The following is a 16,839-nucleotide window of genomic DNA, read 5'->3' as shown; positions in this document are numbered from 1 at the left end:
AGGCTGTATCGTGAGACCTTATCTCATTGAGGGAGGAGAATGAGAGAAGCAGCTGTGAAGAAGGGGAAAGAGGGAAGGGATACTGGTTGCTAAGGAACTTGCTGGGCTCCATCACTACAGATTGCAGCAGTTTCAGCCAGGCACAGCTGTCTTGGAGCAGGAGACTTCCCTTACTCGCTGGTGGGACTTTCCTGTGTGCATTTCCCCCTCGTTGTTCTCATTGTTCTGTGTCCTGCCTCAGCTCTGGTCACCTGGTCGTTTGTAAAGACGCCATGCGCCCTTAGCCACCCCTGTCCCTGTTCGCTTCTGTCAAGATGTATTTTTCATTCATGCGTACCCACTTGTGTCCAAGCGCTCACAGCAGCCAGAGGAGGGTGTTGGGTCTCCTGGGCCTGGAGCTACAGGCAGTTGTGACCTGTTTGATGTGAGTGCTGAGACTCGAACCCAAGTCCTCTGAAAGAGCAGCTCTCGCTGATCCCGGAGCTTGCTGTTTCGACTTGGCTAGCCAGCAAGGCCTCAGGACCCTCCTGTCTGCCGCCCACCCACAGTGCTGGGATTACAGGTGCATGTGGGGACATGCCCAGCCTTTACACGGGTGTGAGGGTTCAAGTCCATGTCCTCACTCTTGTTCAGCCGGCACTCTTACCCACGGAGCCATCTCGGCTCCCGTAAAGGACTTTTTAAACGTATTTACAAGCGGGGACAATGCTGGTGACTCTTCCTCACTTGCCGCCCACTTTCAGAATTAGGGTGGCAGAGAATGTCAGTCCTCCTGACGCTTACCTCACGGGAGCCCCAGTGCCCTGAGCATGACGATGTGCTTGACAAAGAAGACGGGCCCTCCCTCCAAGAGCTGCTTGGTGGAAGTGGTGACAGTCTCCACGCAGTGATAGAGCTGAGATGTGACTGATGCTGTGGGAAAGAGAGGGGACACGTCCAGTGGGTCCGTGGTGGGTGGTGACAGTTGGGGGCCCGCAGCTGTGGTGTTGTGGGGCCTGGGACCTACTTTCCGAGGCATGGCCAGGAAGGCCTTGGAACAAAGTGAGCTTTGAAGTGCCCCAGAGCATGATGGGCCCAGCAGAGGGACATGGGTGCAGCAGGAGCCTGTCCCACCAGGCCACTGATGAATGACAAGGAACCTCTGTGGCTATACCGGAGTGACCAAGAAGGAAGGTGAACAGGCCTGGTCACCACTGTGGAGGGGGCTAGAAGTGAGAACCCAGGGACACCAGGATCGGAGGACTGGGGGACTGGGGACAGAGATGTGTCCTAATGGGCTTTCACCATGGCGGTGTGCCAGGAAGGTAGGGTGGAAGCAGGGAGAGGGGCCGGGGGCACTGGAGCATGCAAGTGAGAGCTGTGAGAGGCTTGGGTTGGTAGAAGGCCTAGACAGGAAGGGGTTATGGATAGACTTCGCAAGTAAAGTCAAGCATGGTCTAATGTTTTCTGTTCTGGGGACAGAACTTTGGCTCTCACACATACTCTACCATTGAGCCATGATGGCACCCCCTCATTGGGGGATTCTAGGCAGGTTCTCTACCACTGAGCCACACCCCAGCCCCTCACTGAGGGATTCTAGACAGGTGCTCTACCACTGAGCCACACCCCAGCCCCTCACTGGGGGATTCTAGGCAGGTGCTCTACCACTGAGCTACACCCCAGCCCCTCACTAGGGGACTCTAGGCAGGTGCTCTACCACTGAGTCACACCCCAGCCCCTCACTGGGGGATTCTAGGCAGGTGCTCTACCACTGAGCCACACCCAAGCCCTCACTGGGGGATTCTAGGCAGGTGCTCTGTCAACCACTGAGCCATACCCCAGCCCCTCACTGGGGGATTCTAGACAGGTGCTCTACTAAGCTACATCTCTTGCCCTCTTTTTTATTTTTTTGAAGATATGGTCTTACTATGTAACCTTGGCTGTCCTGGAACTTGCTATGTAGACCAGGCTGCCTTTGAACTCAGAAAGATCCTCTGCCTCTGCTGATTACAGGCATGCACCAGCACACTCTGGCTCCCAGTCCCCTTTTCACTTCGTGTTTTGAGACAAGGTCTTGCTAAGTTGCCCGGGCTGTTCTTGAACTCACTGTCTCCCAGGCAGACTTTGTATTTGAAATTCTGTTGCCTCAGCCTCCTGAGTAGCTGGGATGACAGCTGGTGTCAGGCCTAGTCCTGGTGACTCGTCCCATGGTGCTGGAAGTACCGTCGACATGTGTTTGAGTTGACTTAGCTCTTGTAAATGAGTTATCATTCAGATCAGGCAATGCAAACTTGAGTATTTTGTGGAGTGGTGAAGATCTGTCAGCTATGATCCTTGTCTTTGGAGAACTCCCAATCTGCTTTGGAGCTGTTGGCCTGCTAGGCTGTACTGATGTCCTGTGTACTTGAAAGCTGCAGTCTGAGGACTCAGAGACCAATGGGGAGAAAGAGAGATAACGTGGTCTGATAGCCTCTGCGTCTAAGGCCCAGCTCTACAGAAGTCATTAGAGGTCAAAGACCAAATTTGCGTGCTACCCCATGTGTGCATGCATGCCTGTGCACACGTGTGCAAGTGTGTGTGTGTGTGTGTGTGTGTGTGTGTGTAAAACATCCAAATGACAACCTCAGGTATTGGTGAAATTATTAAGGCCACTCCACGTAGTTAAAAGGAGATTTATTTAATGGTGTAACTTACAAGTTAAGGGATAGGTAGGTCGCGGGGTTTAGGGAAGGTGTATCGCAGTCCAGCGGTGTTCTCTGGAGCTCTGCTTGGCCCACCTTCACCGTCCAAGGTCCCGGAACCGAGTGAGTGCGCATCCCATCCAGATCTCCGGTCTCCAGGTGCCTCCCTTGGCCCCGCCTTGTAGGCGTGACAATTGCCGAAGTCTCAATGGGGGTTGGAACTTCCAGATCAAAGCTGGAATGGCTACCCACTACACTCAGGTGTCAGGCCTCAGGAGCTGTCCACCTTGTTTTTGCTCCAGGTCATTTCTTTCTCACTGGCCTGGGGGTGTGTAGACTTAGGCCGGCTGCCAAAAAAATTTTTTTATGTGAATGGATGTCTTGCCTGTATGCATGTCTGTGCATCACATGCATGCAGTTCCCATGGAGACCAGAAGAAGGTGCTGGACTCTGCTGTGGGATGTCTTTTTGTATGCTGTGAATATATGCTGTTCCCATTGGCTAGTAAATAAAGCTGCATTGGCCTATGGCAGGGCAGGATGGAGCCAGGCGGGAAAATCCATGAGAGACAGTGAGAGGAGAAAGAAGAATGGGGGGAGACTCTGAACTGCCATCCCAGGAGCAACATGTAGTGGGACGCAGGTAAAACCATGGAACACGAGGCGATACATAGATTATTAGAAATGGGTTAATTTAAGATGAAAGAGCTAGCTAGCAAAAATCCTGCCATAGGCCATACAGTTGATAATTAATATAAATCTCTGAGTGATTATTTTATAAGTGGCTATGAGACCTTGGGGCCGGGCGGACCCGGGGAAACTCCTACTGCAGGACTCCCTGACTAGTTACAGATGGTTGTGAGATGCCACGTGGATTCTGGGAACTGAACCTGGGTCCTCTAGCAAGAGCATCCACTGAGCTCTCTCTCCAGCCCCAGACTTCCACCTGTTTTAGCAGGGTCTCCTCATCATTGCATTCCCCGAGGCAAGTGGCCTTTGACCTTCTGGTGACCTCTGTTTCACCTCTTGTTCACCCCATAGGAGTGCTGGGATGAGAGACCTGCACTACTGTGTCTGGCTCTGTATGGGTTCTGCTCAGGCCCTGTTGTTTGTGTGGCAGACACTGGACCCGCTGAGCCGTTGAGGCGCTTCCTCAAATGAAGGATTTTGATGAAACAATGGCTCCAAGTCCTGCTGGTTCCGGGTGGCTCATCGCATGGCCGGGCTTTTGGTGCAGCCACGGTGTTAACAGCAGAAATGAACAGCGTGCTGCCTACAGAGAGTCAATGCCAACACCACTAATAAAACTTCCCAAGGGGCTGGAGAGGCGGCTCAGCGGTTAAGAGCACTGGCTGCTCTTGCAGAGGACTCAGGTTCAGTTCCCAGCACCCACATGGTGGCTCACAACCCTCTGTAACTCCAGTTCCAGGGGATCTGATGCCCTCTTCTGACCTCCAAAGGTTCCTGCATGCATGTGGTGCTCATGTAGGCACACACATGTACACTAAGTAAATAAGTCTCTTTCAAAGGCCAAGAGGAAAGGAATGGCGTGCATGCTTTTTCACGGGGTGTCTCACCAACGCTTGTCACCCATTTGGCGTGGCTCGCTGGGGCATGGCTCCATGGTAGAGCTGTTCACTGCAGCCTTTATTTTTATTCAGTTATTTTCATTTTTTCCTTTATTTTTATTTTATGTGCACGAATGTTTTGTCTGCATGTATGTGTGTAACACATGTGTGCAGTGCCATCAGAAGTCAGAAGAGGACATTAGATATCCTAGGACTGCGGTTACCAAGACTGTGTGGGATTTGAACCTAGGTCCTCTGTAAGAGCAACTAGTGCTCTTAATCACTGAGACATCTCTCCAGGCCCTATTTCTTTTTTCTTTTTCTTTTCTTTTCTTTTTTTTTTTTTTTTTTTTTTGGTTTTTCGAGACAGGGTTTCTCTGTGTAGCTTTGTACCTTTCCTGGAACTCACTCTGTAGCCCAGGCTGGCTCCAAACTCGCAGAGATCCACCTGCCTCTGCCTCCCGAGGGCTGGGATTAAAGGCGTGCGCCACCACCGCCCAGCTCATTTTTTTATTTAAAATTTCAATTTATTCTTATCGTGTGTGGATGTGTATGCCATGACATGTGTGGGGGTCAGAGGACAGCTTTGTGGGGTCAGTTCTTTTCTTTCACCTTTGTGTGTGCCCTGGGGATCAAACTCAGGGCACCAGGCTTGTACAGCAAATGTTTTTACTGTTGAGCAATCTCACTGGGGGATTCTAGGCAGGGGCTCTACCACTGAGCCACACCCCAGCCCCTCACTGGGGGATTCTAGGCAGGTGCTCTACCACTGAGCCACACCCCAGCCCCTCACTGGGAGATTCTAGACAGGCACTTTATAATTGGCCTGTATCCCCAGTGGGTTTTTTTTTGATATAAAAAAATTACTACATTTATTTGTGCATGTGCATGTACACACCTTTTAGTCAGAGGACAACCTGTGGGAGTCAGTTCCCTCCTTCCACCATGTGGGTACCAGGGGTCAAACTCAGGTTGTCGGGCTTGGAGGCAAGCACCTTTACCTGCTGAGCCCTTGCTCTGGCCCAGTGCTGTGGAATACTACCCAGCAATAACAAAAGGAACATTCTCCTGGCCTAAGTGATGGCCTGGGTGAACCTCAGAAGCATTATGCTGAGGAAAGCCGTACAAGCAAAGTCTCTCTCATGTATGACTCCATTCACCTTCCAGAATACAGTGGAGATTGTCGTGGCTGAGTGTGGAGGGTGAGTGTGGGCAGCGTCTCGTTAATTTTAATTTTACTGATTTATTTATTATTTGTTTGTTTGTTTGTGTTTTGTTTTTCAAGACAGGGTTTCTCTCTGTAGCCCTGGCTGTCCTAGAACTTGCTCTGTAGGCCACATTGGTCTGGAACTCAGAGATGCACCTGCCTCTGCCCTCCCGAGTGCTGGGATGAAAGGCGTGCGCCACCACTGCCTGGTGCATCCTATTTATTTTTAAAGAACGAGTCTCCTGTAATGCAGGCTGTCCTTGGACTCCCTTCCTCCCACCCCCACCTCCGGAGTGCTGGATGACGGGTGTGTAGCACCACTCTGGGCTGGAAATATTAATTGTAGTATACATATGCCAAAATTCAGTCAGTGGCATATTAAACTACACATTAGACAAGAAGAGGGAGTTTCATTCCCTGTCAGTCATTCCTCAATAAGCCTGTTCAAGAAAGCTCAGTCCAGAGTGACTCAGCTGGGAAGGAATGCCTTCCCTGCAGAGGATCTGGAGCCCCTGGGGTTCTGGAATAGGGCTGTCCCCTGACATACCTGTGTCAGAGAGTAGCTGGCCTCTGCTTCCCTCCCTCCCGGCCAAGTACATTGCTCTCCCCCCACTCACACTTCCCATGCACGTCTCAGTGGCAAGGGATTCTGATTGTATGATGAGACAAAGAAATAACCCCCAGTCTAGGCGACAAAGGAAGTAGTGGTAGTTAGGTATGTTCTGCAGAAGAGCAGTGCCAGGAGTGTGTGCGCACAAAGAGACTGAGTGTATAAAAATTGGCGAGTATAAGCCCAGCCTGGTGACTCATGCCATTAATCTCAGGTAATTGAGAGGTTGAAGCAAGAGGACAGCAAATTCCACACTGCCTGGCTACATAGTGAATCCAAAGCCAGTCCTGGCAATTTGTGAGACTTTGTATCAAAATGGAAAGGAAAAAGGTGGGGAAGAGCTCAGTGGTTGATAGAGCACCTGCCTAGAATCCCCCATTGAGGGGCTGGGGTGTGGCTCAGTGGTAGAGCACCTGCCTAGAATCCCCCATTGAGGGGCTGGGGTGTGGCTCAGTGGTAGAGCCCCTGCCTAGAATCCCCCAGTGAGGGGCTGGGGTGTGATTCATTGGTAGAGCTCCTGACTAGAATCCCCCAGTGAGGGGCTGGGGTGTGGCTCAGTGGTAGAGCCTCTGCCTAGAATCCCCCAGTGAGGGGCTGGGGTGTGGTTCATTGGTAGTGTGCTTTTCTAGCGTCCATAAAGCTCTAGGTTCTGTCCCCAGTACTACAAGGAAACTGGGGAAAAGAGATCAGGAGACAGAGAAAGCAAGATCTGGGGTAGGGTGAGATTGGAGTTGGTGTTAGGATTGGGCCACGTGATTATAAAGGCCAAGAAGTGCAGGCCCAAGTGTGTCCCAGCTTGGAGACAGACACTGGAGAGCAGGCTGTCTGGCTTTGACCTTTGTAACATCATTCTTTGCATTTCATAGTGAATTTTAAAAAATATGTCAATTTCTACAAAAATCTGTTGGACCTTTTTTTATTTTTTTGGTTGAAATTAAAGTTGTATTCTGGCCTGGACTAGATGGAGGAGGTCCACTGCATTGGTTCAGGGCAATCTGCTTTTTTTTGTTTTTTTTTGAGACAGGGTCGCACTATGTAGACTAGGCTAGCCCCAGAACTCACAGAGATGCTTCTGCCAGCTCAATGCTGGAATTAAAGGTGTGCAAGCCCATGCCCTACCAAATCTAGGACATGCACACAAACACACACACACACACACACGCACACACACAGCTAGAGTTTTCCTGCCTGGCCCATGGTCAGGGCAAATCTCTCTCACCTGCCAGTCCCACAGCCACTCAGACCCAACCGAGTAAACACAGAGACTTATATTGGTTACAAACTGTATGGCCATGGCAGGCTTCTTGCTAACTGTTCTTACAGCTTAAATTAATCTATTTCTATAAATCTATACCTTGCCACATGGCTTGTGGCTTACCGGCATCTTCACATGCTGTTTGTCATCGTGGCGGCTGGCAGTGTCTCTGACTCAGCCTTCCACTTCTCAGCTTAATTCTCCCTCTTGTCCCGCCTATACTTTCTGCCTGGCCACTGGCCAATCAGTGATTTATTTATTGACCAATCAACAACACACTTGACATACAGACCATCCCATAGCACACACGCGCGCGCGCGCGCACACACACACACACACACACACACACACACACACGCTGAAATTGAACCTGGGGCCTTTGGCATGCTAGATGAGTACCCCACCAATGAGCTACATCCCCAGCCCCTCTTTTCATTCTTCCTTCCTCCTTCCCTCCCCCCCCCTTCCTTCCTTCCTTTCATTCTTTTGAGACAGGATCTCTCCATGTAGCCCAGACCACGCCTCAGACTTGTGATTCTCCTGCCTCAGCATCCTGACTGCTGGGGTGACAGGCGTGTAGCACCAATCCCAGCTGCAGCCTTAGTTTCTCCATTCAAATGTTCATCTTATTCGCCTTCACACGCACACTCAGAATAACCATGTGTCTCGTGTCTGTGTGTATGTGTGTGAGTGTGTGTTAGGGAGGTTGGGATGTTGTGGCTCCAGAGCCTAATTACAGTTTATCTTGAACCATCTTCAGCTGTCCGGCCTAGCATCCTCCTGACTATTAGGTAAGTCCTCTGGAACATGCAAGGACACCTAGCTCCCCTACCCAGCATCCGAGGCCTAGAGCAGAGATCTCTTTGATTTGCCATGACTGCCTGCCCAACGTTTCTTCCAGCGTATTTGAAAAGTGCCTTGATGCACACACCTTTAATCCCAGCACTCAGGAGGCAGAGGCAGGAGGATGGATCTACGAGTTCAAGGGCAGCCTGGTCTACAAAGCAAGTTCCAGGACAGCCAGGGCTCCAGAGAAACCCTGTCTCAAAAAACAAAACAAAAAAAGTATATGAAAAGCACCTTGATTTATAACTTCCTTTGTTTTGTTACTTACTATTAACAACTTTAAACTATTACCACACTGGAACATGGAATCTGAGGTAACCTAATCTGTGCCAAGGCTGTGATCACTCATTTGGCCCCCAAATAAACTATCTTATCCCCTACGGGAGGAGAGTTGGGTTTTGGGTTGACACACTTTACCCAGCAAGCCATCTCCCCAGCCCCAGAATAGCCTTTGGCTAAAATCTGGGCTTCCAGTGGTCTAGTCTTGTTGGCACTTGGAGAAACCCTCCCATGTTATTTGACATTCTTGCCTAATGGTCATGAGTTCTGAAAAAAACGATGCTGCCCTCACAGAGGTGTGGCTCTGCCTTGCTCACTCACTCCCAGCTAATGGTGACTGGACATGATGGGTCTGAGGCCACTGCATGTCTGCCGCTGGCCACCCGTCTGTCCCCAGCTCCTTGCCCATGTTGGTGTGATGGGTGGTTTGGAACACTTGGGCCCCAGCATGGCACCTGCCTTCTGGCTGCCTGGCTTGCCTGTGGCTTTGTTACGCATGTGGTGGGTGAGAAAAGTGTCTGATAGACCTATTGCAGGCAACTGCACCTTGCCTGGCTGTTGACTTTGGTGTTGAACCTGCCCGTTATCCGAACACTTAGGAGCACAAGGGACCCAGGCTTGTGAAAGTCTCCCCCAGCTTCTGACATGTCCTGCTGAAGGGAGAGCCCAGGTCCCATGGCTGTTGCAAGTCTACCTGATGGCAGGTCCTTTTGCTGGGCTGCTCCAGTCTGCTGCTGCTGCTGCTGCTGCTTCAGAGTACACGGGGCCTTTTGTTGACTGCTGTTTTGAAAGCGTTGGAGATTTTGGATTTGAAAATAACACCCTTATTTTTTAAATGGAAAATTACTCTCTGAGATCATTTGTGGTCCCTGACTGTTTTGGAGGCAGGCAGGGACCATGGCTGTGGTTCTTTGTCCCATCATTCCCAGCTGACTCCCCAACCCTCACAGAAGGCAGCATAGTTGTCCCCCCAGATGTCTGGAAACAAGACTAGACATTCCTAGATCCTGAACTTACTTAAAAAATAAAATAAAGCTGGTTGCTCATGGTGCTGACCTGGCAGGCTTTTTTTCCCCTTTGCTCTTGTTCCTCGCAGTCCTGTGAGTTGTGACTTTAAGTGGCAGAGTGGGCCCCTTCAAAGGGCCGCTGTCACAGAGCCCTCTCCTGTATGCAGCTGACTCATTTCGGTAACTGCTGTTTATGTGGTTTGTCTGAGGTCAGACATGACAAGAGAGGACTGCCTTGATGTTAAAAATGAACCCTGGCCTCTCAGACTGCAAAGAGGATGTGTCTTAGTGGACAGAGTCCACAGGCTTGTCACCTTGTAAAAAGTCTTGAGAGGGGCTGCAGCTGGCCCAAGTCTGGCCGCATGTGGACTCAGCATTGTTTCACCAGGACAAGTCCCAAACGGGGTGAGGAAACAATGGGGTTTAACTGTCCAGAGCGAATCTTTAGATGGGGATTATAGCTCAGTGGTAGAGCCCCTGCCTAGAATCCCCCAGTGAGGGGCTGGGTGTGGCTCAGTGGTAGAGCTCCTGCCTAGAATCCCCCGGTGAGGGGCTGAGGTGTGGCTCAGTGGTAGAACACCTGCCTAGAATCCCCCAGTGAGGGACTGGGGTGTGGCTCAGTGGTAGAGCACCTGCCTGGAATCCCTCAGTGAGGGGCTAGGGTATGGCTTAGTCATAGAGCACCTGCCTAGAATGTGTGTGCCTGGTACCCATGGAAGCCAGAAGAGGGTGTCAGACCTTCTAGAACTGGAGTTCCAGGCACTTGTGAGCTGCCATGCAGATGCTGGAAACCAAACCCTGGTCCTCTGCAAGGTCAGCAAATGCTCTTAACCACCGAGCCATCTTTCCAGCCCCACCATCACACATTTTTAATAAACAGGTCTGTCAGCCCTGTGACCTGAGACATCCTAGTGGGAGAGAGCTGTGGCCTCCACTGTCCAATTTCTTCTGCTGGGGTGCTATAGCAGACCTTTTCCTAGAATTATTGTGGACAGGGTGTGACTGTGGAGTCCAGTCTCGCCTGACTTCATAGTCCTTTTACCTCAGTCTCCCCCAGCGGAGAGTACATGGGGCGCAACCGTCCTTCCTAAAAATTAGGTTTTTGCCTTACTAATTTCTTTATTTTACCTGTTTTCCATTTTACCTATTTCTACCCTAGTCCTTGTTATTTCTTCCTTTGGGGTTTTGGTTTATCTTACTCTTTCCAGTTACGAGAGGTGGGAGTTTTTATTTATTATTTATTTAGTTATTTTAGTTTGTTTGTTTGAGGTGGGTCTCATTATATGCATCAGCCTGGACTTGAACTGACAGAGATCCTCTTGCCTCTGCTGGCATTGCAAGCATCCGCCCCCACACCTGGCCGAGTTTAGATCATGTACCTGTGGTCTCTCACTTTCCGATACCCCGGGCCCTGCTTACCTGGAGTCCGTGGGGCTTTATGCATTGTGTTCTCGTTTTTCATTCAGCCCTGCGTCTTTTTCAGTCTTTCTTTTAAGGGGCTGAGGTGACTCTGTGGGTAAAGTGCTTGCTGCATAGGTGTGAGGACCCGAGTTTGATTGCCTAGAATCCACACAAAAAGCCAGATGCAAAAAGCCAGCTGGGTGTCGAATATCGCACTCCTAAGGTGAGACGGGAGGCAGAGAGAGAAGAAATGGCCGGAAGCTTGTGTAGTAAGTATGCTGGCTAAGACGAGAGATCTTGTCTCAAAACAAGATGGAAGGAGAGCACCAACTCCAGAGAAGCTGTCTTCCGGCCTCCGCCTGCGACTGAGACATGTGCATGCCCACTCCCATGCATGTAACCATGTATACACTTAAAATTATTTTGAGGCCAAGGGTGCTGGCGCAAGCCTGCTCTAGGGAAGCTGAGGAAGGAGGATTGCTGACTGAGAGCAGCCTGTGTAGTGAAACAGTGTCTCACACAGCGAAAATTCCCTTTGAAACAATGTCTCAAACAACAAAATTCCCTTTGAAACAGTGTCTCAAACAACAAAATTCCCTTTGAAACAGTGTCTCAAACAACAAAATTCCCTTTGAAACAGTGTCTCAAACAACGAAAATTCCCTTTGAAACAGTGTCTCACATAACGAAAATTCCCTTTGAAACAGTGTCTCACATAACGAAAATTCCCTTTGAAACAGTGTCTCAAACAACAAAATTCCCTTTGTGGTAGCCTATGGATCAATTTAGAAGTGGTCCATTTGGTTCCTAGGTATTTGGAGATTTTCCTATTAACTTTCTGATATTGATATCTTAGTTTTTATAGTATTATAACCAAGTAATTTCAATGGTTTCAGTTTCATTAACCATGTCTACATCTGGCCTGCTGTGTTGAATGCTTTGTTGCTTGGAGGTGAAAAAGTGAATTCAGTTGTATCAGGAAGCGTTCATGTGTCAGTTACATCCTGTTCTGTGGTTTCTCAGTTATCAAGACTGGAGTGTCAGGGCTGGAGAGATGGCTTAGAGGTTAAGAGCACCGACTGCTCTTCCAGAGGTCCTGAGTTCAATTCCCAGCACCCACATGGTGGCTCACAACCATCTGTAATGAGATCTGGCGCCCTGTTCTGTATACATAATAAATAAATAAATCTTTAAAAAAAAAAAAAAAGACTGGAGTGTCAGGGCTGGAGAGATGGCTCAGCAGTTAAGAGGGTGGACTGTTCTGGCAGAGGACCCAAGTTTGGTTCCCAGTACCCACATCATGTGGATCACAACCCCCTGGAACTCCAGCTCCAGGACCTCTGATACCCTCCTCTGACCTCTGAGGGCACCTGCACTCATATGTAGATACCCACATAGACAGACACACAAATACATGTAACCAAACAAAATCAAATGTAAAGAAAAGAGTAAAATATTAAAGTCTCCAAATATAATTGCAGATTTCCCCAAATATACCTTAACTATATATACTGTTAAATAAATATATGTATGTATATATGTAACTATATTTAATAACTTTTTGAGACAGGGTCTTATATAGCCCAGGCTATCCTCAAACTCACTTTGTAGCCCAGGATGACCTTGCGTTCCTGATCCTCTTGTCTCTACCTTCTGATTACTGAGATGGCAGGCATGTGCCACCACCCCTGTTTTTTTTTTTTTTTTTTTTTCGAGACAGGGTTTCTCTGTGTAGCTTTGTGCCTTTCCTGGAACTCACTTGGTAGCCCAGGCTGGCCTCGAACTCACAGAGATCCGCCTGGCTCTGCCTCCCGAGTGCTGGGATTAAAGGCGTGCGCCACCACCGCCCGGCCACCCCTGTTTTTATGCAGTGCTGGGGATAGAATCCAGGACTCAGCTGCTCACTGAGCTACATCTCCAGTTTGAATTTTGGCTTCATGTATTTTGAGCTATACTATGTGGTGAATATGTATTTGTGGTTGTTACATCTTCCTTGTGGGTTGAATTTTCTGTGATGACGCAACAACTCCCCTCATCTTGAGTAAGTTCTGAAGTTTTCTTCATCTGATATTAATATAACCACTTCGGCTTGCTTTTGATTAATGTGTGTATGACTAATATTTTCTGTCCCCGTGGAGAGAAATGGGAGAAGTAGAGTGCCAACCAGCCCTGTCTCCATCTCCTCTGTCCACCCACTCCAGCTGTGGGGATGGGAGTCATAGTGGACTCGGCCCCACTCTGGGTCTTGCTGTGAAAGGGGCAGGGAGTCAGTTTGGCTATCCCACCTCACACCATCTCATCTAACCATCTCCTCCTAGCTGTTGACACCAGGTAGGATCAAGACCCAGGCTACCATACCACCATGCTGACTCTTGCACCTATGGTGGGGGTCGGAAATCAGCTCCCTGCTCTGGCCCCATGACTAACTACCATATGGCACCTGAGTGGGAGTGGGAATGTTGCACCTCTTTGTTTCGGTGAAGAGTCTCTCACCCTGATACGCTTTGCCATTGGTGCTTAGCTTAAGTGGAATGGGTGTTACTGGACCGATTTTCTTGTTGCTAGGCTACTTCACATGACTCTGGCCTCAGTGATAGACCAGACAGCTGTACTTCCTTGGGGACCAGCTTTGGAACCTGGGAACCAGATCACTTGCTCCTCACCTGGGCTTTAGGTCCATGACATCTGGGCACTCTGATTGTCCACATTGGGACCAGACTGTGCCAGAGGCCAGTCACTTTGCTGATGTCCCACTGCATGCTGCAGCAGGGTGTGGCTCAGCTGCCCATGTTAGTCTGAGAATGCACAATGGGAGAGGTTTGGGAGGAAGGGTGGCTTGGGCATTGGGTAAACTTCAGTCACACCCTCCTAGTGACGGATGTTCCTATCAACTCCCTCGACTTCCTCCTTGGCACCTTCTCACATGGTTAGTTTCTAGGAAACCATTTTCGCTCCTTTTTTTTATTTTAAAGTTTATTTTTTGTGTATGTATGTGTATCAGAGAGAGAGAGAGAAAGAGAAAATATTCTAGAGGTCATAGGTCAGCCTCATGTCATCTCAGGAACCATCCATCTTGGTGTTTGTAAATGGATATATGTGAGTATGTGTGGGGGTGCACATGTGTGTGGGGGGGTGTATACAGGTCAGAGGTCAACCTCAGGTGTCCCTTGGAACCATGCACCTCTTTTGAAGCAGGGTCTCCCTCTGGGACTTGAGGCTTGCCCACTGGGCTCGGCAGGCTGGCCACTACACCCCAGGAATCCTCCTGTCTCTGCATCCCTAGTGATGAGATTACACGCACACACCTCCACACCTGGGTTTTTTATTTTTGTTCTTTTTTGTATGTTTGTTTTGTTTTTGTTTTTTGAGACAGGGTCTCTCTACATAGTCCTAGCTGTCCTGGAACTCACTGTGTAGATCAGGCTGGCCTCCAACTCACACAGAGATCCACCTGCTTCTGCCTCCCTAGTGCGAGGATTAAAAGCATGCACCAGTGTGCCAGCCACACCTGGCTGAAGTGGATTCTGAGGATCTAACTCGGGTCCTCACTGTAGCACAATAAGCTCTCTACCCACGGGGACCTCTGCCTAGCCCTTTGACCTTTTCAGTTCAGGGACAAAGAGTCTCTACTTGCTTTGGTGACACTCCAAGCTGGAGTAACTGAAGCCCCAACCAGAATCATCACTTGGAGGCTAGAGGCTGGACCTGTAGGCAGGGCTGGGAAGTAGAGGGGGGGGAGAGTCCCGATGTCAGCAGATACCCGCTACCCAAAGCCCTCCAGGTAAGAGAAAAATCCATGCTCTTCTGAACCTCTAACCGGGTGTGTTCTGGCCTCTCCAGGTTCATCTCCCAGCACCATGTCCCAGCGGTACACAAGACTGAAGTGAGGGGCCAGGTGTGGGCCCTGCCCAGGGCAGCATGACCAAGTCTCGGCTCTTCCGGCTGTGGCTGGTGCTGGGGTCAGCCCTCATGATTCTTTTGATCATTGTATATTGGGACAACGTGGGCACCGCCCACTTCTATCTGCACACATCCCTATCCAGGCCACACATCCTGGAGCCCCTTCCCACTCCGGGGCTGGGCGGTGAGAATGTGTTTCCTTCTGATGTGGATGAGTTTTTGGATACACTGCTTAGTTCTGATGCGAAGCAAACTGACCTTTCCAGAAGAAAAACTGAGCAGCCCCCGGTGCTCACCCCCAGCAAGCCGGTCCTGAGCCACATGGAGGAGAACGTGAGAGGCTACGACTGGTCTACCCATGATGCCCAGCAGAACCCAGACCGGGACCGGCAGCAGGCCGAGAGGAGGAGCCTGCTGAGAGACTTCTGTGCCAACGCCAGCCTGGCATTCCCCACCAAGGACCGCTCTTTTGATGACATCCCCAACTACGAACTCAACCACCTGATCGTGGACGATCGCCACGGGGTCATCTACTGCTACGTGCCCAAGGTGGCCTGTACCAACTGGAAGCGAGTGATGATCGTGTTGAGCGAGAGCCTGCTGGACCGGGGCAGCCCCTACCGAGACCCCCTGGATATCCCCCGGGAGCACGTGCACAACTCCAGCACGCACCTGACCTTCAACAAGTTCTGGCGCCGCTACGGGAAGTTCTCGCGGCACCTCATGAAGGTCAAGCTGAAGAAGTACACCAAGTTCCTGTTTGTGCGCGACCCCTTCGTGCGCCTCATCTCGGCTTTCCGCAGCAAGTTCGAGCTGGAGAACGAGGAGTTCTACCGCAAGTTTGCGGTGCCCATGCTCCGGCTGTATGCCAACCACACCAGCCTGCCCGCCTCGGTGAGCGAGGCCTTCAGTGCCGGTCTCAAGGTCTCCTTCGCCAACTTCATCCAGTACCTGCTGGACCCACACACCGAGAAGCTGGCACCCTTCAACGAGCACTGGCGACAGGTGTACCGCCTCTGCCACCCGTGCCAGATAGACTATGACTTCGTGGGGAAGCTGGAGACCCTGGATGAGGATGCTGCCCAGCTCCTGAGGTCCCTCAAAGTGGACTCCCAGCTCCACTTCCCCCCCAGTTACCGGAACAGGACGGCCAGCAGCTGGGAGGAGGACTGGTTTGCCAACATCCCCTTAGCCTGGAGACAACAGCTCTACAAACTCTACGAAGCCGATTTTGTTCTTTTTGGCTACCCCAAACCAGAAAACCTGCTCAGAGACTGAGCTCCCCGCACCAAATAAACACTCATGCCGTCCCGTTCAACTGAACGCCTGCCCCAGTCAGGCGGTCCTTTGAGGATGGGGCCCTGTGCCTCCTGGGTTCTCTGCTGGCTTCCTTTCTCTTCTGGTGTGACAGGCAGAGAATGCCACACCTTTCCCATCAGGAGACCACGGAACAGCCAAGATCCTAGCACCTCACACTCCAGAGTTTTACACACCCCACCCTTTTGCAATCCGGATTTGTTTACTCCACAGCCTGTATTCATGGAACACTGTTAATACTGTTTTCTAAGATTAATATATTTCAGATATATTTAATACGAAAGTGGGAGAGAGCTGGAGTAAAGCGGGACGCCCGCACCTTGCACTTTTGTGGTTCTTTGAGTCAGGCAACAAGCACACACAGGAAGGGGCCCAGGGGTTGATGGGATACCCAAGTCTCACACCTCCCCCGGACGGGGGAGGGTCTCAAAGTGTCTGCACTGGAGAGGAGCCTGAATTTGAAGCCAGATGTTTTAGTTTGTTGTTACTGTAGCAAAACCACTGAGGTTCAGTAATCTGTCAGGGCCTGGTGCTAACTAACACCAGTGCCTGTGAGGCCCGCAGGGAGGTGGCAGCCGCTGGAGGGATCTCACCAGACGGGAAACTGTGGCCGTGGTCCTTCTGCCTCTTCTGAGGGCATGGGCTCCCTCAGCTTCCAACTCCCTGGTCCCTGATGATAAGCGTCCAACATGTAGCTCCCTGGAGGGACATTCCCAAACCATTCCCAGCCATCACCCGCTTTGCCTGTAGTGCATTTTTTAAAAAATTATTTTTTGTGTGTGGGTGTTTTG

At 50.4% G+C, this 16,839-nt stretch overlaps 1 protein-coding gene across 2 annotated transcripts in view; it reads left to right on the top strand.

Annotated features, from left to right (window-relative positions):
• Nucleotides 1-16,371, top strand: part of Chst12 (carbohydrate sulfotransferase 12) — a 23,171-nt gene extending 6,800 nt beyond the window's left edge. For both annotated transcript variants that reach the window (XM_059249657.1, XM_059249658.1), the window contains exon 2: nt 14,672-16,371. In XM_059249657.1, coding sequence (XP_059105640.1) covers nt 14,750-16,009 — 1,260 coding nt within the window. In that variant the 5' untranslated portion in view covers nt 14,672-14,749 and the 3' untranslated portion in view covers nt 16,010-16,371. The remainder of the gene's footprint in view (nt 1-14,671) is intronic.
• The last annotated feature ends 468 nt before the right edge of the window (nt 16,372-16,839 follow it).

The sequence above is a fragment of the Peromyscus eremicus genome, chromosome 23 (assembly GCF_949786415.1).
Source record: "Peromyscus eremicus chromosome 23, PerEre_H2_v1, whole genome shotgun sequence".
Taxonomy (NCBI): Eukaryota; Metazoa; Chordata; class Mammalia; order Rodentia; family Cricetidae; genus Peromyscus; species Peromyscus eremicus.
This window is presented reverse-complemented; position numbering and strand designations above follow the sequence as displayed.